Raw genomic sequence first — 23,061 nt, 5'->3', positions numbered from 1 at the left:
GCCCTGTGCATTTAAAGTAGGATCAGTGCTTTTCCCAAATAAACCCTTCATTCCCTCAAGTCCATCCCCTCCCCTCTCTGCTCTGTCCCCATCCCATATCCGTGTGCATCCACGTGCTCACAGCTCCAAGCTTTGAGGGGGGTGACACTGTCCCCAAAGGGCACTGCAGAGGAGAGGGACACGATGTGCACCCAAGAGGAGCTGAAGCCAAGGTGAGCAGATCCCAAAACGAGCAGCAGGGCGCTGCTGCACCCGCGCTGGGTGGTTGTTGTTTGTCCTCCCCCTGACAAGCACTCACAGATGCAAATAAATTCTGACTTGGGCTCCCAAATTCCTGCTCTGCTGGCTGTGCTAAAAATAGCCCAACGCAGTGCGCGCTGGCTTAAATCACCCTCATCGATCCGCGCTCCTGGGTCTGGTCCAGCTGCTCCGCATCCCATCCCATCCCATCCCATCCCATCCCATCCCATCCCATCCCATCCCATCCCATCCCATCCCATCCCATCCCTCCGCCGCCTCCCCGGACCGCTCCTCGTCCAAAGCGTCTGTGCGACGAGGCCGCCTCCAGCGCACCGTCCTCCACCCCTGCTGACCCCTTCTCCTGCGGCGAGGTGATTCATTCATTGCTCCACAGCCCGGCTGCAGCCGGCGCCTGGCCGGGGGCTGCGTGCGGCTCCCGATCTCCGCAGAGCCACGTCCGACACCGGCACGAGTTTGGGGCTCTCGGGCAGCGCAGCTCTTGGTTGGCCAAGACCCAGCCCTGACTGAGGGAAGGACTGACCTCAAAAATGGGCAGAGGGGAGTTGGCTGAGGGCGCTGGGAGCGAGGGAACATGCAGGAGCTGGCTGGGCCGCTGGAGCCCAGGGCTCTGCTCTGCCTCTGGCTCTCCAGCGGCCCTGGGCATCACCCAGGTGTTGATGCATGCTGATCCATAAGCATCAAGGGGGCCGGGAGAGGGACAGCCCTAGGAAAAGTGCCAGCACCCAGGAAGCACTGCTGGTCACTGGCTTGATTTGAGCAGAGCCGATGAAGTCTGGCTGTTGCCTGGTCAGGGTGGTGCATGGGAGCATCTTCCCTTTTAGGGCCCCTGTGCACCCTCACAGACCCCTCCCATGAGATCTGCACCTGGTTTCATGGCAAACTCAGCTGAAGCCATCAGGAGGCTCAAATGCTGGGCAGGGAGGGTGGCAGTTCACACCTCCAACACCCACCGGCTCTGAAGATGGAGGCAGCCCCCAGCTCCCCTCTCAAGCGCTTTGCTGCATCATGCAGGGAGCTGGGCAGGCACTGCCTGCCACCACTGCCACCCTGTGCTGCTCCACATTCTGCCTGTGAACATGACCCTTCCCACAGGCCATGCTTTGGAACGGATGGACACACCTCGTGTGCACACCAGGGCTGGCAGGTGCCCTCGGGAATCCTGGGCTTAAATGGTGCATTTCTATATAAAGGGACGTTTCTGTCCTAATTTACAGGTTATTAAATAATATCCAGACTCTAAATGCCACACAGGCTTTGTAACAGCAGAGTCCTTTGCTGACTCTGGGCTTTGCATTCTCTGAGTGAGGATGAGCCATGGGTATTGTGGGCTTGGATTTACACACCAACTAGAGGTTGTTCTCACTGGGGTGCTGGGGGAGGGATCAGAGGAAGGATTTTTAGTACTGCCTTGGTTTTGTCCTTGAAGACAGGTTGTTGAGACAACAGCAGTTTTGTGGACACAGAAAGGGCATCAGCAGAATGCATTTCCACATGGCCCCAGGGCTATGACTGTACTGCAGGGAACTGTGATTTTTTTTTCCCCCTAGCCTCCCCTCCTTTTCACTCCAACATGCCTTTCCTGTGCCCTCTCCTTTCTGCTGGGTGGGGAGCCGTCTTCCTTTGGATGAGTTTGGGGCAGCAGGAGCAGCCTGGCTGCACAAGGTATCACTTCTCTTTGCAGAAGCAGCTTGAGAGCTTTGGTGGTTGAACAGGAGACAAAACAAAGAACAAAAACACCCAGCACATCACAGGTTGAAATCCCTGCTCTGTCCCCGGAGGGGTCTGTAAATCAGCTGCCTTGGAGGGGTGGAAGCTGCTGCGGACAGAGCTCTCCAGGCCCTGTGCAGAGCCAGCCCTGGAGCTCATCCACGGAGTGGTGGCCCTGGGGACAGTGGAGCTTCTTCCCTTTTCTTGTCTGGCTTTTTTCACAGCTCATTTTATGGCATCTCCTGCCAAGGGATGTGGGCCATGGCTGCCAGGACTGCACCTTGTTTTGGAGGGAGGGCAAGGGGCTGGAAGGTGCTCAGCAGCCCAGGAGCCATCTGGAGACCTGTGGTGAGGCCCCACCAGCAATCGGGTACTGGGTGATGCCTTAGAGATACCTTGGATGTAGAAGGGCCTAGACTTTTTCTAATTCTCTTTTTTTTTTTCCAGCTACAGACCATTTGCATGTGGGAAGTGTTTAATTTAGAAAGGCCAGCACTGCTGTATCACATTCCTGTGTCAGTCTCTGTTGGTTTATCACCAGTGAAATCCTGGTGTGAAAACAGAATCAGGCTTTGATTTCATCTGCCCCTGCTGTTTTACACCACTAACAGCTTTGCATTTCGATAGCAGCTTTTATTCTAGGAGCTAAATGGGCTTCACAGACAGCCAATTAATTAATTGAGCCTCCCCAGCCAGCCTGTGCCCTCAGTGCCACAAGGAAGCATTTGCAGAGGAGGAAACAGAGGCAGAGGAGCAAAATTATTTGCCCCAGCTAAAGAGCTGAGCTGGCTGCTGCCTCCACAGTGAGTCCTCACACTGCACTGGCTGGGCCATTGCTCCCAGCTCCATGGAGATGCCATTTCCAAACTGGTGTGGGAATGGTCTCAATGCAGAGATCAGCTGAGGAAGTTCTTTGGGTGTCTATCAGTGACTGTCAACACTGGAGAACCTGAGCCCAAATTAACTCATGAGCTGCCATCACTTTGGACCACCCCAGCCTCTTGATAAGGAATCCTGTGGGACCATGAAACAGTGTCAGGAGGCCCCACTACTGTTTCCATCACCCATCCTTGCTGACCAACTCTTATTTCTCCTGGCTGGGACCTTGAGCAACATGATTTAGTGAGTGGCATCCCCGCCCATGGCTGGGGAGTTGGAACTAAATGATGATGACTTTTTATTTTATAATCCCAGATGACTTTTTAAGGTCCCTTCCAACCCAAACCTTTCTATGGTCCTATGAGGAGGCACTCAGGGTTTGCAAGGAAAGGCTGTTTCAGCTGAAAGGTTTGCTTTGGACCAGGTGCTGGAGCTGAGATCTGGGGAGGGACCTGCCATGAAGGCACTAAACAAGAGAGGGGTGACCCTCAACTCCCCCCTCCAGGTCCTGTTCACTGCCTGGTGAGCAAGACACAGCCCCGGGAAGCTGCGTGCTGTGGGCAGGATCTGGGGCACCTGGAGGAGGTGGAGGAAGAGTGAATGCATTCCTGGAGAAATTACCTGCCTTTTATTATGAAATCCTGCTAATGGTTTGTTGTCTACACAAATAACCACGGGGAATGAACTCGTGCACTTCCCAGCCTGCTCTGTGTCTTCCTGGCTCAGCTCCTTTCTGAACAAACATAACCTTTTGCAAGAATACCTGTCAAAATCACTTTGAAATATTGAAATAACAGGATGGGATATGGTTTGCTCCTGGGCCCTAGTGCTCATCCATCAGGACTTAGGATGTCCATCCAAAGCGACTTGTGAGCAGGATGCAAGGGAAAAACTCTGGCAAGCAGCAGGGCCTCACGGGGCTGCATTTGAGGAGCTTAGCACCTCACCTCACTGTGCTGGCTCCCTGGGTTTCCACACGCTCACCTGGGAGCTGTGCAGCTCTCAGACCCTCATGAAGCCCTCACTTTTTGTTGGTCATGGCTGGGTGAGACACAGGGGCTTGGGACTCAGCTGGAGCTGATCAGGACAAAACAGTGTCCTTTGGCCACCAGTGTGGCCTGGAAGTGCCTTCACAGCCTCAACACCTCCCTTCTCACCTCATGTATTTTAGACTTGGGGCAAAAAGCTGTGGAGTCTTGGAACAGTGCTGGACAGCAATGGTTGAGGGGCATGTGGCTGCTTGGGTGACCCACTGACACAGAGCCATCTCCTTCCCCTCCAGTCTCAGAGTGCCAAGGGCTGGTCAGGGGCTCCCCAGGGTGTCTCAGTACGGGGCAGGCTGTAAATGCTGAGTGTCTTTTACCTCAAAAGCAAAATCACCCTCCATTCTCTCCTTCTCCACAGAGCAGCAAGAGGCTTTGTGCTCTAACCCATCACTGCCTCCCCATCCTGAAAGTGGGGGGATAATCCACCCCTCAGTGGCTGGTCCCAAGGGCCACCACTGCCCAGAGACCAATACCTTCTGGTTTGCTGGAGAAATCCCACTGCATGGTGGCACCTGCTCAGCCAAGAGCCCTTCCCTTCTCATCCCCTTCCCAGTTCCTGGTGGTGATGGTCTCCCACCTGGAATAAGGTGAGGGATTCTATTTTCCTGGGTACGAGCCTTTTTTCTTCAATGCACTTGGAAGTGATGAGAACTTGGACACAGACAATTGGTGGAAGAAATCAAAACAAAACACTTAGAAATCCAAACACTCCCCCCTCCAAAAGATATCCCATCAACCAACCAACCAACCAACCAACAAAGAAGTCTTTCAAATAAAACTCCATCTCTTTCTCTAAAATCCATGATTAAAACCTGGTACAAACAGGTGAATATAGATATATATATATTTTCTTTTTTTTTAGTAGATGTAGTATTGTTTTTTTTCTCCTCTCTCTTTCTCATTATACAGCAAACATTGCAAATATAGAAATTTTCTCTGTACAATTAACGACTTCGGTTTACAATGCAATGTGTGGTAAAACCTCTTAGTGAGTGAAAATGTGAACGGGCCTTCGACCGGGTAAAAGTCTAAACTGGAAGACTCCGTTTGCAAAAACAGCCCAAAATATGGAGCTCCTTCTGGTCTCTTTTTGGTTTTTGTTGCTGTTTTTGTCGCTGTTGATTTTGGAAGGGAAGGAAGGAAGAACACAAACTGTTCACAAAGAATCCACAAAATCACGGAATAGGGACTCATGCAATGCAATATTGGAAAACGCCAGACCTCAGCTCTCTGCCCGCTCTTTCATTTTCATTTTATATTCAATTTTTTCTTTTTTCTTATATTTTTTTAAAAAAATCAAAATGAAACAAAACTTTTTTTTTTCCCACTCCACAGTTGGTTTGTTTGCAAAGTTTGTGTTCAAATTTGGTGCATGTCTCACCAACGTGAGGACATTTTAATATCTCACTGTATATATTATATAGAATATTTATAGATTTTTCATTATTTGTTCTCTCTTTTAACTTTTTATTGATTCTCTTTTTTTTTTTTTTTAATTTTATTTTGTTTCAAAGACAGTCTGAATAAAAATAGCTGCTGCGGATTTCTTTTGGTCCAGTTAGTGTGTTAAGTCACGAGTTGTGTGAGGACTCAGGACTTTTGCTGGGCAGAGACACCCTTCCAGTAGTCTAAGATGTCGTGAAGATCCTCGTCTTTGGCAAACTGGACCTTTTTGCGTAGGGCATGGCCGGCTGCCATGTACTCCTCCTCATCTTTGTGCCGCTTGCGGTTGAGTTTGAAGCGCTCCCAGATGCTGTGCGATGGTTTGCAGGTGTACTCTGGGCTGGAGGTGTAGCTCAGGTTGTGATACTGGGGCGAGAGCTGGGAGTAGGCCAGGTCTCTGGGGCGAGGACGGGTCAGAGGCTCCAGGATGGAGGGCTTCCGCCCGCCCATGCTGTCGTGCTGCTCCCCTGGGTGCGAGCTGGGGTACGAGTGCCGGTGTTCGCTGTACTGGCGGATCTTCTCCGCCTCTGCCCGCAGGATGGCCGCGGCCGGTGTCACAGTGAGGATGGTGTCGGTGGTGGGGGATGTCTTCTCAATGTATTTGGCTTCGGATTTGTGGCCCGATCCCTCGGAGCGGTAGGACCTCGGGCTCCGTATGGAGCCACTGGAAGAGGTGCTGGAGCGTTTGGGGGCCGCCTCCATGCTGTGGTGTCGCTGGAGAGGGTGGTTGTAGCTTTCCTTGTAGACCGGGGAAAGGAATCCGTGCTTGCTGGGGATCTGCTCTGACAAGAGCACCAGCTGAGGCTCCACCGTGGAGACTGCCCCCGACTTCACCCCTTGGAAGGAGGTGGACTCGGATTTCAAGGCATCGATGCAGTTGTTGATGATCTGGTTCACCTTGTCCACCTCCTTGGCAATGGTGGAGATCTCAGCCACAGAGCCCTGCGTGTCTGGTGGCAGGGACAGCTCACAGTCTCGCCTCTCAGGCTGCTCACCTGTCCTCACCTCCATGTAGTTGCCCTTGGTGGCCTTAGGGGTCTCGCTGCTCTCAATCAGCTTGTACTGCTCAACCTCACCAGCAGAAGGTAGGTAGGGGATGCGGGTCACTGTCTCCCCACCCAGTATCTGTCCCTGGGACAGCTGGGTGATGCTGGTGGTCTCCATTTCTGGCCCATACTTCAGCTCAATGATGGTCTTCTTCATGCTGCCGGCAGCCTTTTTGTGCTTCTCCTCCTGCTGGCGCCTCTTCCGGAGGCAGTAATACACCACGCCCAGGACAATCACCATGCCAAAGAGACAGCCCAGGATTGTCATGATATAATGGGTGGCAGTGGAAGGGGTGGGCACCGGCTCCTTGCGGTTGGGTCTGGTGGGGGTGATGGTGACGCAGGTGTGGTTGTACTTGGAGTACTGGTGAACAGAGACTACACAGTAGGTGTAATCTCTTTGTGCTACTAGGTTGCTCACGGTGATGTTCTCCTCCTTCTTCCTGAGCTTGGTGATCATGGAGGAGAAGCCGTTTTCGAACTGGGAGAGGATGTACATCTTGCTGAAGGGGTAGGGAATCTGCACGGTGAGGACGGCCGAGTTGTGGTTGAGGTGCTTCACCTGGATGTTGGGGCGCACCTCCGTCTCACCGATGGGCGTGAACAGGGAGAACTGCGGCGTTGTGCCGTCGCCAGAGGAGCACTCCTCCTCGGAGCAGGGGCTTTCGGAGGGCACCGTGGTCACCTGGTACCTGGGAGGGATAAAACGAGGGATCACAGTGTAGGAGCCACCAGTGCAAAGGGACGAGAGCATGCTCAGAGCATTGCGGTAGCCAGTCCGGCCTTGGCCTAACAAGTAGTAGCCCATGTAGTCGGGTGGGGAGTCGCACTGCATCCGGTCGTAGGTGCGTGTCATGTTGGTGAAAGCCTCCAGCCATTGCAGGAAGCCGAGGAGCTCGCAGGAGCAGTAGAAGGGGTTACTGTAGAGTTCACAGACAGAGAGCTTGTTTAGGCCCCGAAAAGTGTTGCTGTCCAGTCTCTGGATCCTGTTCATGGACAGGTCAATGTTCACTATGTTGGGGCACTCCCAGAAGGCATTGGGGGTGACAGTCTCGATGAGGTTGGCCTGGAGATAGAGGTACTCCAGCTTCCCCAGGCCCCGGAGGATGCCCTCGGTGAGGTTCCTCAGTCGGTTGTAACCCAGCTGCAGCACCTGGAGGTTGAACTGTCCTGAAAAGGCACCGTCCTCGATGTAGGAGATCTCGTTCTTCGTCAGGTTGAGGTATGTCAGGTTGCCGAAGCGGCTGAGCGAGGCATACTGCACGCTCTTGATCTTGTTGTCGTTCAGCCGCAAGTCCACGATGGTGCTGTTGATCTGCTGGGGGATGGACTCGTAGGGGGGCTGGTTTTGGCTGCAGATGGCCAACCAGACGAAGCCCTTGTCCCCCTCGATGAGCCAGCAGTCTGCCCGCACCCCGCCGGCGTGCAGGAGAGACACGGCCGCCACGCACATGCAGAGGGCTGACGTCGCGGCCCACCGGCGACCTGCCATCTGGAAGGGCAGCACGGAGAAGGGGCTCCTGGTCTGCTGGAAGTGGGGAACAGGACAGGGGCCAGGAAGGTGTGGGCTAGTGCTCCTTCAGAAGCTTTGCTTGCCTCTCCCTTCTCCTCATGGCTCAGAGACGGGAGGGAAGCGTCCCTGGAGAAAGCAGACCTCGGTGCCCACGGTACTTGGCAGCCAGCAGCCAGGGGCTGCTACCAAGGCCTTGGTGGTTGAGGCTGGTCCCACATCACCAGGCCTCTGGCATCTCGAGGAGGGAGTCATGAAGTTAAGCGCCTGTGCAGAGGAGTTGTTCAGGCTTAGAGACAAGCCTTCCTCTCATTTTTTATAGTACTTCTCCTTGTTTTCTTTTTGCTGCACATCGTGGCGCTGGTCCCCATCTCCCTGTGCCTCCGTGTGTTCAGCTGTCCCCACTCAGTCCCCCGGCTCACCTGCTCAAAACAAAACACAAGCACAAATTAAGCACAAAGGAAAGACAGTCAGCAGTCAGAGGTGTTGGAGATCCATCCAACTCCCCTGTTAGTTAGGCACGTGCCTTCTCATTCTCACAACCAGCTTTCACGGAGCCTTTGGTTTATTTGGCTGCCACCAGCACTGTTTGGCAGCACAAGGAGAGGAAGTCACTGACCACTGAGGTCACCCTCTGAGCCCTTGTCCAGCATCACTTTTTTGGCAGTTGAGAGACCATCACACATCCAGCACACCGTTTGTCTGACCTATTTAGGTGTCTACCTGAGGAGGAGAGGAGTGATGCCCCAGAAGTGTCTGTTCCTCTCCGCTGAGAGCAGATGAAGTCTAGACAACTCGCTCTGATGTAGATTTGATGCTGCAGCGTTTTGCTGAGGGGAATCCTGACTGTCTCATGTGCTGGTGTGCGCAGCAGCAGTGCCCACACAAGGGGTGCTGGTTGAGGACACTGTGTCTCTCTGCCTGCACTGCCATGCGGCACCTGGGATACAGCCCAGCATCAAATGCTTGTCCTGTTTCTGGGGACCTTTGCAAAACCCACTGGTGTGATTGTGAACCTCCCAGTGTCCTTGGCCCTGCTGGGGGCTTGTTGCCTTTCTCCAAGGCTCTCCCTCCCAGGTGAAATGATGCAGAGGTGTGAAAAACCAGCAAACATTCAGTGGCATAACAAGAGCATTTGCAGAGGATGGGACAAGACCTTCCTTCCCCAGCCAGAAACAGCTGTTTGAAGACTAGGAAAAGCCTTCACTAGATACAAACCTGTGGGACTTGCAGCAGCCTCACTCCCCACAGAGAAACTCATTTCTGGCTCACATTTTCCATTTTTTTCCCCTAAATTTTTTACTAAGCATAAATTTCCATGAACAGCTCTTACTTCTTTTTCTGATTTCTTAGGGAAACAGAAAGGCAAAAGTGGAGAGGTGGGAAATGCATGACCACCAGTATCTCCTGGGTCATGCTTTTCCACAAGATATTGAAAACATAATCTGTGGATATCTCTACTGCCAAACAGAACTTTGGGCTGGTAGCATGGAGGCAGTGAGATGTTGTAGCAGAGATGGAGTTACCCACAAATGGAGAGAAATCATCGTGGCTTATCTAGAAAAATCTTTCTTTGAACTTTTTTTGGGAACAGGAACAGTGTTTGTCTCCCTTGTCCAAGGGCAGACTGTAGAAGCCAGGGAACACACCACCAATACTCCTTGGAAACAGAGCTGGTTAGAACTGCAGGTTTCCTGGGAAGTTGTGACGGAGATAGGGCCATATCTTACATCCAAGTGTTCTTTCATTAAATCTGAAAAATAGTATAAACCCAGAAACAGTTTTCCAGACCATTTTACAGTGCCCAGGCTGGACTGTTCTTGATGCTACATACCTGAAAATTGTGTGGAGCTGATTGTTTAGAAGCAGATGTATACTCTGACCCTTGTCCCAAAGAAACCAGGTTCTTTTCCAGCCACAATACCAGGCAGGGAAGGAGAGCATATTTCACTGCAGAGACCCCTGTCCACCATTCAGTTTATACCTTGGAAAATAGGCCAGTAATAATAAGCAGTAAAACAGTTTATTTGGTTGGATTGTGAACAATGAGTCTGTTCCCTGGTGACAGTTATGTTTCCATTACATGAATGATGAGGCCTTCTCTCACATCAGCTCTCTGCACATGAGACTTTCCAGCCACCTTTTCCTCCGTGTGCTGTCACTTCCCTGAGATGCTCTGCCAGTACCTGGAAGTCCATTTTAACATAGCTGAGTCCTCGGAGCCAGCGAGGAAGGGAAGTGGGACTGTGCTCCCTGGCAGACTGCAGGTGAGTGCCCCCCCTTGCCACCCCCACAGAGACACAGGCTGCAGTGCCAGACTGAAACACGTCTGCTGCTACATCCCTCTGGTGTTAGACAACTCAATTAACCTCTCTGCTCTCCAGCCTCCTCTCTGGTACCGTGAGATAATGATAGCACTTCATGGGGTGGTGGGAGACTGAAGCAAAGTGCCCTGAGCTCCTCTTGTTGGGGTGAAAATCCCAGCACATGCATTGTGTTGCAGGTGGAGACTTTCTCTCTAGGTGTGCCAGCTCTCCTCTGCCACAGGGAGCAGCCTGGTGTCCAGCTCCTCCTGCATCCTGTGGGGATGTGTATTGCCCCTAAGGGTGTGGGATGAGGGTATTCCTGGCCTGCAGAGCCAACAGCAATGGCTTGCTCCAGTTGTCCCTTTGGGGTGGCACTTGATTCCAGCACCTCCCTGTCCTCCTCCACGGACTTGTGGATTCCTGCAGGCAAGGGAAGCCCTGCCAAACCGAGCACAGGCAGCAGGAAGGGATGCACTTGGCACATTCTCTTCAGCAAGCATTTGTGCAGTCCCCTATATCTCCCACTGTGACCCAACCACCCTGTCTGGGCAAACCTGTGCTTGGAAAGGCTCTGCAGAGCCAGACCAGCCTTTTCCTCACAGAGGAAATTTGTGGAGTGGGACCATCCATGAGCAAGGAGCAGAGACAGACTCCCCACAGATCTTGCCAGGCTGATCCCCTATAGCCTTCCCCTACAGCACCTTTGTGCTTCCCCCATCTAATTGGAGGTGTTGGGGATAAAGAAGAGCAGCAGTAAATGCCTCAAACACATTCAGTAAGTGTCCCACTGCATGTTTTCTCTTATTTCCCATACATTGCCTATCAGCCAGGTCCTTCCCAACAACAGAAAAGAGAAATGGCATTTTATCAGCAGCCTGAGTTTAATTTCAGCTCATTAAAGCAAGCAATTTGCTGGTTTATTTGCTTTACAAAGTGTGAATAAAATGACAGCATTAAGGAGATGTGAGAGAGGAAAGAGGGGCTAATCTCCCTTTTTATTAGATTCGCGGGACATGACTGGTGAGTGGAGAAGTGGGTCTTGTTGCTTTGCACAAAAGACATAATTGTTCATCTTGCTGGCTTCTGAGAGCCTCCATCCCAGCCCGTGGTGGCTGTGGGGGTGTGCCCAAGCAACACCAGCACCAAGCATCCTGCAAGGTTCTAGTGGTTTAACTCTCCTGCCTGCCTGATTCACCTTTGCCCCATTGTCCTGAATTTATCCTCCTGGTTAAACAATTGCACATCACTTTTTCCAGTCCTCTGAACCCCCACAGAGCTGAAAAAACCTGGGAATAAACCAGCAAAACTCTCACAAGAAAAGCAACCAGGAAAGTGGCAATTTGGGGGTCTCTTTTGCTGCTGGAGAATGAAGCAAAAGGTGGCAATGAAGAGAGTGTGGAATAACACTAGAAATGTTTTGGAATGATGGGTTTAATCTCAGTCAGAATATCTTGAAGTGTGGCACCATGGTGACAATGACAACACGCCACATCCATGACAAGGCCATGGTAGCCACCCAGGAAATTCCTGCCCCATTCCTGCACAGTTTCCTGGGCCCTGCAGACTCTGCTGTAATTCCCTTTCCTTCTGCTCTCAGGAGGCAGAATGGTTTGACCAGTTGAGATGATGTTGGGTTTTTGTGCCTAACAGAGGCCAGCAAAGGGGCAATGACAACTCCCTCACTCCTTGCTCCTCCTGCACATTGCCTCTGATATCCAGTATCTCTGCTGGAGCCCACATCCATGCTTCTCCCTGCTAATCCTCAGCCCTGAACTGATATGCTCCCCTCGCACCCATCTCTGCTTCTCCAGCCCTGGTCCCTGTCAGCAGCCCAGCAGAAAAGAGGGATGACTGGAATTTTGGGGCTGCAGCCTGTGCCCTGATGAGCAGCAGCAGCCTTATCCTGGCTGAAAACCACTAGCATGGGAGGTGGAAAGAAAAAGGAAAAGCTGGAGCTTCAAAAACCAGTGCAAGCTGGCTGGGAAGTTTTTGCTTCCATTTCCCAACTAATGGCATCTTGGAAAATTAAACCAGAGCAGCAGCTGCAAGGAAGCAAAACAAAGCAGCTGTGGGGGCTGGGAAGAGAGCTGGCACTCAGTTCCTAATTTTGTTATTCTACTGAATGAGTTATTTCAAACTGTGGATTACATTTACTGAGGGAACACAAGATTACGCATGCGTGTGCGCGTGTATACACACAGCAGTGCTCCTCTCCTTGGCATTTCTGCATCTCCACAACTTCCTTTTCCCTAGCTGCTCCATCTCCAGCATCTCTTAGGTCCTCTTTCACAGCAACTTGGGCTGTTTTATCAAAAAATTATCCCCACTTCAAAGAGAGCCAGAGGAAAATGGAAGTGGTGCATTACAAACATGATGTTTGGTCACCCAACAGAAGGGGAGGGAAAATTTGGCTAACAGAAACCAGATTTTAAAGTGAACCTTGGTTCTTCATGATGTGTAAAATAATCTGGAGAGGCAGCTCCAAGATGGCAGATGAAGCCTTTTATAGTGATGAAATCACCTGTAAATAGCTAATGTCCATCCTGTATGTGTCAGATGCGGAAAGGAGGCTTCCAGGCAGGTTTTTCCCTCATTCATACTCCTGGTTTTTGCTCCATGACTCCTGCTGGGTGATGTTGGTCAGAATCAAAACCTCCCTGGATAATAAAAACACTCTGGCCTGTAAAATTCAAGTTCATTTTATATCCAGACATCCTGGTCCCAATACCCTTCACTGACAGGGCTTAGGCAGCATTTTGTGCATCCCAACCTTATTCCCAAACACCTCACTGTGTTAGATAACATAGTTCTCCAGTCAATTCTACTGTCTCTCCTATTATTTATTATTTAAGAAAAACAGGCAAGGGAGAAGAGATATATTTTCCACTGAGGTTTGAGGAGAGATTAAGAAGGAGTGAAGCAGAGAGGTGAAGGGGAAGCTGAGAAAGAAGTGCTCAGGATTGCATCCAGGATAGCTTTTACTGGGACTCTGGGAGGTCACAGACTGTATGACAAGTATCCAGGTGGGAGGGATGGCAAAGAGATATTTTTTCTGGGAGACACTGGGAGAAACAAAGAGAAATTACATGCTTGGTCTCTACACAGGGACATTAATATCACCAGTATGTCAACACTCTTGGGCTCTCTATGGTGTTGGGGCTAATCTCTCCTTGGTTTATTCCTATTTTAACCTTGATTGAAAAAGTTATGATCTTTACTGGAAGCTGATATTCAATCTCTTTTAATTTAGCAGTAAACTTTGGTGCTATAGTGTCTGAGGGGAACCCTAGTTCAATGCCACTGTGCCTCCAGAAGCCAGGATGAGGCCAGAGCTGCAGACTGGGAATGGCCAGAACAGACCTTCTTTGCACAAACATTTGTAAGAACCCTTTTTTTCCTATGGCAAGATAAATTCTGGTTTAAAATGACAACATTTTCAAGACAAACTGTGGGGATTTCAGAAAATAAGACCATTCTGCTGTTACTCAGCTGCAGTCTGAAATCATTTACATCCATCTCATGCTGCTTGGTTTCCAGGGTCTGTTGAGATGACAACCCTATCTCATGCTGCTGTGGGCTGCTGAGCAGAAGCCTCTGCTGAGTTTAAGTAAATGCATAAATGATTTTCTTGGTGAGCAACCTCTTAAGCCCAGCTGGGGTACCTGTGCACTAAACCAGCCTTCCAAAACATCAGCACAAGCTGCAGCAGAACATCAGCTCCAGCTCCTGACAGTGCAGTGGAGCCCTCAAGGAGCTGAGAAATGTGATGAGAGGGACAGAGTTAGGGGAAGGTGAAAAGGGAAAACATTTTAGGGAATGTAGAGAAGTAAGAGCTGTGATCAGGTACTACTCTAGCAATAAGAAAGATGTGTTTCCATGGGAGAAAGCCTCTCTAGTACTTTCTTGATGCGATTTCTCCTTAGAAATAATCAGTCTGAATCACAGCTTCATTATGGGATGGTTACGCTGATGTTAGGCTGGGGAAAAGCAGAGGTCTGGTGTGGAAGCAAGAGTCCCATTTTCCCCCATAAATAGTGCTGAAGATCAAAGGATGTTTTCCCAGCACCGATGATGCAATGGAGGGAGCCAGCCCCACGCTGGGCAGAGGAGCTGCTGGTGTTCCTCAGCAGTGACAATCTGAGCTGAGCCTTGTCTCCCCTGCATTGTCATCCTCAGGCTGCTGTTTGGAAAAGGGCTTTACTGCTTCCATTCATTAATTTATTTTTGCAGGAAGCCTGCATAACCTTTTGCCTCCCAGATGGGAAAACCCACTTATACACAGGGGAAAAGCTGGTGATGGATCTGTGAAATGGTGAGTTGTTAGAAATTATTTTTAGAGGTGCAAGCGTCTTTTTCGCTCTGATATTTTTATGGTTGCATATGCAGAAGAACATTTCCCCCTCTGTCCTGCTCTTCCCCTGTGAAGGGGTCTCTGGCCAGTGCAACATCACAGTTTCTAGGTAGGCTGTAAAGCTGAGTGTGGAGAGATGGACAAGAAAACACACAACTCATGAAGGGCCTCATGGTAATGGTCTGTGATCTCTGGGTAGGCAGAACAGAATTCACCCTCCCATCAGCACGTGTCCTGCACACAGGAGTTGTTATGTCTGTGCTGTAAGCAAATACCTCTGCTAACCTCTCACTACTCGCTCACCTTGGAAGCTGGTCCTGTTTTTCTGCTTGGAGACTTTCAGATGTCTCTTCCAGTCCAGGTTATCTTGTGATTTTAATGGTCCTTTGGAGCTGAGAAGCCCAGCTTAAGGCTGGACCCTCTGGCTATCCACTTTCTGACAGGGGTTTCTGCCCAGATACTGCTATATCTGCAAGCCCCAGTGCCCTACAAGCCTAATTTTAGCTCAGTGCTGCAGGCTGGCTTCTTGTCATGGGCCAGGAGAAGGTTAATGATCATCTGGGCAGCCCTCCAAAACCAATCTAATGTTTATTCAGGATAACAGCATTGCAGAGGAAACCAAGCATGACCACCTTCCACGTACAGCTTACCCATCACAGCCCTGCTCCTGCAGGTGGCTCTGCTGGAGCAGCTCACGTTGGTCCACTCTTGGAGGAGACTCTTCCCTAGGTCAGCTCAGGTCCTCATCAACATTTCCAACCCTGCTCTCTTAACCCAAACAGATGCTGTGTTTCTACAGAAAAGCAATTTACCAGGTTGTGTTCTTTCAGCAGTGGAAATACATGCTCACCTTTTTATTTTTTTTTAATAGGACACTCCTCATGGGTCAGATACCCAGACTACAAACAAATATCCATTTATTTGGATATTTGGGAGGTGGGTCAGTGGTCTCAGCCTGGTGGTGGTGGCCTGGATGTTGCAGGTCTGTGCTCCAGCTGGGTCTGGGATGGAAGTGAGAGGATGAAGGGCTGGTGGAGATTAGCACATGAGGAGGCACAGGGATGTGAGACAGAGGTGACTGCACCCTCTGGCAGAGGGCAGAGTCCACAAGATGGCTGTGTGCATTTATTCACCTCAGCTGCTCTTTAATGGCTTAATTTCAGCCATGAATTACAGCCTTTTCTTCCCACCAGCACAGCCCCTGCAGCTATTCCATCATGCCTTTGACACAACATGGAAGGATGTGCAACAGATTCATCCCAAGAATACCTGCACCTGTAGGGAGGTGAGTACACTGCTTTCTTGGGGCTCCATGAAGGCATTGGGTATAAGCTGTAAAGCCCGAAGGCCTGAGATGTGCTGTGCTGGGGGAAAAATTCTCTTCAGCAATAAGTACTCACAGACATACATAGCCCAGAAGAGTTCTTGATGCTTCCCTCGGGGTGCAGGAAAAATTGTACTGATAGCAAAAAGAGTTTTCTGAGGCAGCCCTGAGATGCAGGTACTGGCTTCACCATCAACAGTCCCAAAATAGCTGGTTCTCACTGTCTTCCCAGGCGTGCTGGGAGGCATTGTGTGAACATCTATTTAGCAGTGTCTCTGGAGAACACTGGGAATGTGCTTCCTGCTACCTGAGATGGTCAGGGAGATGGCCACACGTTGTTTGGAGCTGATATTAATGTCTAATTTGATTATGTTTACAGCATGATTAAAAGGCTCCTAGATTCCTGAGCAGGTATCTTTACTATGCTAAATCTAAACAGAACACAGATACCCCACTGTGGGCTTTGCTGGTTAAACATGGTGCCAGACAGCATTTCTCTCAAGAGTACCTGATTTCCCACTGGACTATGCCCATGCACTGGTGGGAAAAAGCAAAACCCATCTTTGCCCATAGAGGATACTCAGCTACAGGGATGAGGGACCACTGGGTTTCCTTTATAGTGCCAGCATGCCTAAAGCTCAGCTAAACAGCCTTCTACCTAAAAGTGTGTGGCCAGACACAGGGAAGCTTGTAAAAATAGGTTGTGCACATGCTAGACTCCAAAAGAAACTGTTTTTATCTGGGCACATGCCAAAGTGATGGTGGAAAAGCAGCAGTAGGAGCTGCTGGTGCATGGGCGTGCAGCACACAAAGCCCTTGCTCAGCATCCTGGCTGCCCCTCAGCCAGGGCTGTGGCCACTCTCTGGGCCTCTGTGTTTCCCTGCTTGTCCAGAAGGTATGGAGAGTGGAAAGAAACTTTGGAGTGCAAGACAACAGAAGCAGGGAGCTGTGCCAGTGTTTGGATTGCCCGTCCTTTTCCCAAACATTTCCTGTGGAGGTTACCCAAGCCGAAAAAGCAAGTGAACCCAAAATACCTACCCTCTTTGGAGGATTGGAGTTTATTGTTAATAATCTACTGCTAAAGGGTAACATCTGTTTTGGACAAACTGTAATGAGATTTAAACCCCAGGTGGAGGGAGGACTTCACAGTAATAAATGACTTTCTGTATGTCTAAATAGTTTTAATTTTTTTTCTGGCAGAAATAGCTGCTTTTCACCTCAGGCTTCTTTCTGCCAGCTCTTTTTGTTTAATGATTGCTATTAATTTCCAGGGTGGCAGATGGATTCTAGGCTGGTGTAGTCTGAAATGAGGAAAAACAGCCCATGAAGGTGCAGGCTTGCCGTGAATGTGTGCACTGGTCACACACGCTGGTGCGATGCCACGTGTGGGAGTTTGCTTCCCAGGGGAACAATTGCTTCCAGGTACCTGCTAATCCCCACTGGGATGTTTGAGCACCACTCAGTCAAAGGAAGGTAAATTAACATTTCTGGTCACTGCTCGTAGCTCTGCCTGTTTACACCTTCATTTAACAAAGCTGCTGATTTCAGCAAGGGTTCGGGAGGAATTCAACACCAAGTGCTTTGCTAAATCCAAGCTGGAGTGAGCTGGAGAGCAGCACGTGGTCCCCAGAACATGGAAAGGAGCTCCCTGCCCATGGCTGGATACTGCCAGGTGATGGGGATTCCTCCTTGGGCATGAAACAGACGTTTTTCAGTGCTTTTCCTGTGTTATTTGGATTTTATTTTTTTTAATAGTGTGGGATTCCCCAAACAATCAATAATTCTCCATCCTCCAGCTGTGGTATTAAATATCTGATGTTGGACCTAGCACACCCTGCCAAGCTTGTAGTGCCCAAAGGAGGACTGACTTTATCCTCTCTGCTACCACCTTCTCCTCAAGAAGCCTACAGAACTAATCCCAATTAGTGCTACAGTGTGCTGGGGTGCCCTCCTGTGTCTTCCCCTCCTGTGGAGCATCTCTGGACTTGGCTCAGGAGGGGCAGGACACATGGGTAGCCAGGTGAGAAGCTGGATCTAGGAAGCAAGGCTGATGATGGACCACCACAGGGCAGCACCCTGTGGACAGACAGCTGTCCCAAGACAAGAGCGTGGCAGAGAGATGGGAAGGAGGGAGGGGTTTATTTGCCTGGGCCTGGGTGAGCTCCTGGGGATGGAGGAAAGGGGGTAGAGATGGAAAGTGCAGCGTCTCAGGTGATGCAGATAATCGCCTTTAATCTCCTGCTCAAAATAACCCAAAGTCAAGTAAAGGAGGGATTACAGGGCCTAAGCCACTGTTATTGCCAGGGTGGAACAGACTTAGGTTGCCTCTGAAGGGCTCCTGAGGAAGAAGAGGAGCTGCAGCAAATACCGGCCTGCTGGAAATGCCTCCTGGTGAGGGTGACTGGGTGGGCTGGGGACCCTCCTCAGGGTACTCCAAGGGGAGCTGGAGCTGCAGGCACAGCAGCTGCTGGCAGACTTAGGAGCCTACACAGGCACCTGGTCCCAGGGAGAGAGTGTCTTAGATGCCCACTTGTCACTTTGTCATTGCTGATGAGTTTATTCTTAGTGCAGGATCCAAAGTGCTTTACAGCCATTAATTATCCTAATGGGGAAGCAGTGCCCGTGAAACCCATTTTACAGATGGGAAACAGAGCCCAGGAGGAGCTAAATGACCTATCAGGTGCTGGGGCAGGGCTAGAGAGGTGGCCAGGCCCTGCCCCCCCACCTCCCTCCAGTTTTAAGGGGCCTTTCCTTGGATGTGTGTTCCCATCAGCTGTGAGGCTGAAGGCATCTCCTGCCCTTTGCCAAAAAGCCACAGCTTGGCTGCTGTGCTGCTGCCAGGGAAAACTGAGCTGCAGAGCCCTATTCATCAGCTTCTGGTGATGTCTCTGAGATAGCAGCAGCACAGGGACTGTGTGAAGCAGGATTGCACTGGAGAGGGAGCAGAGTATGCTCATTTTAATGAGCCTGTCCCTGCCTAAAGGAGAGAGAAAGCGAGAGGCCAACCTGGTTTAATAAACTCTGGCATGCGGATTTAATCAGACGGATCATTGTTCCCCAGCACAGGGATGAATATATTAAAAAAAATGATTCAAACTTTCCCCCTTTGTTTTTCATTTGTATTATGTGCTGTGGTGTGATAAAACATCCTGGGGCCAACTTGCAAGGCAATAAAAGAGACAGTGGAGGAGAGGAAGACATTGATCCATGCGAGCAAGCACAAGCACTGTGGGAAGGGAGGCTGCTGGCAGGCAGGGCTGGAAGAGAGGGGCTGCAGCATCCTCAGCCCCCACCAAAGCCCCGGGGAAGATGTGGTTATGGGGGCTGACCTGCTGTCAGCTCCCTTTCAGAGATCTGAGATGACTAATAGCAGTTTAAGTCCAGTGCTAAAAGCAGCCTTCTTCAAGCATGAGACTTTCATCTCACTACAGAAAGATCTGAGCACAAAAATGTCCCCACAGCCCTGCCCCGGGAGGGAAGGAGGGACAGTCCCCACCTGGTGCAGGGACACCAGCACACGGATTGTGCTGGTGGTGTCTTTTGGAGTTAGGTGGCACTCGCCTTCCAGGGAATGGTGCAACAGGACAAACTTTCCTCTGGACTCTCCCCTTCTCCTTACCAGGAGTTGTTTCTTCACTGCCTCCATGTGTCAGGCAGAGAGGAGTGGGGACCTGGGTGCTGCTTATTAATTTAGAGAACTAAATAGCTGTGGTTGCAAAGCTGCAAACTGCACAGGCAGAAGGCAAAGGCTGCTCCCTGTGTGAATGCCACAGCTCTGTGCCTCTCACTGTCCCTGGGGACAGCAGACAGTGCTTGGAGGTGCAGAAAGGTTTTGATCCAGCACAGCAAAGAGCAAACTGGGTGTGCAGGCAGCCCAGGTGGGATTGTGTCAGTGTGTGCCTCAGCAGCACCTGGCTCTGGGCTTGCAAGGCTCTGGCTACGTGGGTGGGAATAAAGCCAGCTTAGACAAAATAGTCTTTTGTACTAAATCCTGGACAGACCACCTGGAGCTGTGGACAAGGACAGACCTCAGGGGCCTCAAGATGTCTCCATGGAATTTACCTCCTTTGCCCTGCCCAAGCTCACTGTCCTTGGCTAAGGCTTAAATAACCCCCAGCCCTTCCTTTGCTCACCCTTCTCTAGCCCATCAGGATGCTTGCCACCCTGAGACACAAAGAATTGGCTCTCCAAGGATGGGACAGGGCACTCAGCTGGGTTTTTAACCTCTCCCCCAATACTAAAGCTAAGAGTTGTCTAGCTGCACTAGACATCTCCCTGGCAGGTGACAGATGGGCATTTGGCTGAAGGCAGCCCAGAGGTGGTTTTGTTGGGGGGCTACAAGACTCCCTGCCAGAGCAAAGCTGTACCTGACAGGTTTAACTGGCCCTAGGACAGAGATGGGGATTGTGGTGAGAACCCAGGAATTACTTTTTACATCCTTCCTTCAGGATGGATGACCTCCACCAGCAGCTGCAGGGCCATGGTAATGTTTAGAGGAGGGGGGGAAGGCATCTCCTTCCTTGGAAAAGATTTCTCTAAACTGTGCCATTGACCCATCCACTGAAGAGTCATTTATGGCCACTTGGTGTTAAGTATCACCAACTTTGGCTTCTAACACACCACCGTGCTGCTGCTTCTTACTTTATCCATTACTGTCCATAAACACTAATAAATAATCCTATTTTCATTCCCCCCATTGTTTAAGTGGTCATTAATTGTAGTTTATATGCTGTCTTTGCCTATTTGTGTACGATAGCTTCTTCATGATTCCTTGATTAACTGTGATTGATTGTGTATTTTAAAATCAATTAAAAGTTTCAACACTAAAAGGTAGAGTCTTTAGCAGTAATTCTCCAAGACATTGCCATTTATAATGGAGCTATTGTAGTGCCGGGATCCATTAGTGTGGCAGGCTGTGATCTTTATTTTCCAGATTTATGCAAATAAGTAAGTGTGAGTGTGCATGTGGCTGTGTCTGGTGTGGGAGTTATATGGCAGGAAGAGGGTGTGGCAAAGAATCAGTTTCTCACGGGGTTGCTGGCTTTTGTGGGTCACCAGGAATCACCCACTCCCTTCCTTAAAACACTAGTGCAAGGGCTGAGGCCAGGACCCCATAATTTCCTTGCATTGTGTATTAATTTTCTAATTGTAAAGAGGTGCTGATACCCTCAGCTGAAGGGGGCCACAAAGTAGGATGGGTGTTCTTCTGCAAAGCTGTTTTAGTGAATGCCCCTGTGCCTTGGTGGGGTGGAGGTGAGGGGGCTGTGGGAGGATGGGGATGGCTGTGAAGGTCTGTGTCTGTGGTGGTGCTGATATGATGGAGGAGGAGGAGGGTGGCCACCACCTGGGTGTCAGGGCATGTGCTGGGGCACAAATCTCTGCTCTTTATAGCATCATACCTGATTACATCAATGCTTAGCTCCTCATATTGCTGTTGTGCTGGGAAAATGTGTGTCCAGCACCAGGCCTGGAGGAAATGGGCTTAACACTGTGCTGCCTTGCCCTATAAACCTGGATCCTAAGTGCTTATGCCTCTGTGCACTCTATGATTTCAGGGCAGCTCTGCCCAAGCAGCTTCTCATGGCCCATGCAGAGAATTAGGGGTGGGGAAGCCACAAAAGAGATTTTGTGCAGGTGCTCCGAGGTGGGAGCAGATCCCCAAGGACCAGTGGGAAATCAGGCCCTTGTAATGGATCCCCTCCTTGTCCCCCATCCTCCTGGATGTCTGCCTGCTGCCAGGAGCAGGGCCCTCCCAGCCATCTGCCAGCTCAGGCAGAGGATTCCTGTGCTCTAATCTGCTCACAGACATTTGTCACCCACCCCTCTCCCAGCTGCATGATGCAAAAAAATGCCTCAGTGCCCCAGTACAGCTGCTGGGAGCACCTGTAGAGGAATTCACCAGTCCTGTTAAATGATGGGGGGACCATTTTGTGCAAGCCCTGGAATGGGATCACTCTGTTGAATTAACTTGCCTGGCTTGCATTGATGTTAATGAAATAAAGAAATATAATGGTTCCAGACTTTTAAACTTCTTATAGCTCGATTTGCATAATGGCCACCGCTACCCTGAACAGGAACTGATCTGTCAAAAAACATTGTTCCAGTCTTCTATCATTCAGCTCAATGGGAGGTGCAGATTGGCCCACAGGAGCTGTTTTTCGCTGATGGAGTGGAGTTTGCCTAGTGCCGACCATAAAAAGCTAATATTAGCACGCAATCCAATATTGTAAAAAAGAAATTGGTTAAAAGTTATAGATCAATAACTGTTAACGTGGCTCTATTTTTCAGACAGATCATGTTTGCTGCTGCCTGCTGATGGGGAGGCAGGCTCCCTCCCACTGGCTGAAGCAACTCCAGGGTTCCTCCTTGGAGGAGCCTGGGGCTGCAGTTGAGGCTCAGCTGTCCTAGACAGCCCTGGCAGCTTACTGTGCTGCATAGTGTTTCTTGTGGAAGTTTGTTCCCCTCCACCCTGGACTATGAAATGCTGGTCAGGGATGGACATTAGCCCTGTCTCCAGCTTCTTGCACGGCCCTCCTCAGTGCCTCAGATCCCCTCTCCTTGATGCCCTACAGCAACCCCACTTGGTGCCTTAGATTGTTACTCCTTGATTACCTAGACCCCTTCTCCTCCCTGCCCTAAATCACTGCTCCTTGATTATCCACACCTCTGTTCTTTGATGCCCCAGATCTCTGCTCCTTGGTTACCTACATCTCTGCTCCTCCATGCCCTAGATCTCTTCTCCTTGATTATCCTGATCTCTGCTCTTTGATGCCCTAGATTTCCTCTCATCAGTGCCCCAGATCTCTGCCTGCTGCCAAGACGGTGTCTCTCCCTGCAGACGACTCCTGCAGCACTTCCAGCTCTTCCAGAGCAACTGGATACTCTTACCCCTGTGGGGAGAAGGGCGTTGGTCTTGGCATGTGTCTGTCCCCTCCCTAAAATGAGGTGAGCATCCCTCCTCTCCACCGAGTGGATTTAAAGTGTGTTGCCCATGTGGCAGGGACTGTCTCTCCACACCAGAGCATGTTTAGGGACTTCAGACCCAAATCCTCAGCTACAGTGATGGGGATGGGAGTGTGCAGGAGCAGCGAATCAGCTGAGCACCACGAGCCAGCGTGACAATGGCCCTTTTGCCCCCACTGACCTTGGGCTTGCCTCTGATAGCTCATTACAGCCTGCCTTTGATCA

The 23,061-nt window shown here is 50.4% G+C and overlaps 1 protein-coding gene across 2 annotated transcripts in view; it reads right to left on the bottom strand.

The window, feature by feature from the left end:
• Window positions 1–4,719: 4,719 nt before the first annotated feature.
• The window catches only part of ELFN1 (extracellular leucine rich repeat and fibronectin type III domain containing 1), a 103,452-nt gene continuing 85,110 nt past the window's right edge, over window positions 4,720–23,061 (bottom strand). For both annotated transcript variants that reach the window (XM_053957984.1, XM_053957985.1), the window contains exon 4: window positions 4,720–8,314. In XM_053957984.1, the coding sequence (XP_053813959.1) occupies window positions 5,484–7,874 (2,391 nt within the window). In that variant the 5' untranslated portion in view covers window positions 7,875–8,314 and the 3' untranslated portion in view covers window positions 4,720–5,483. The remainder of the gene's footprint in view (window positions 8,315–23,061) is intronic.

Source organism: Vidua chalybeata, chromosome 16 (genome assembly GCF_026979565.1).
Source record: "Vidua chalybeata isolate OUT-0048 chromosome 16, bVidCha1 merged haplotype, whole genome shotgun sequence".
Lineage (NCBI taxonomy): Eukaryota > Metazoa > Chordata > Aves > Passeriformes > Viduidae > Vidua > Vidua chalybeata.
This window is presented reverse-complemented; position numbering and strand designations above follow the sequence as displayed.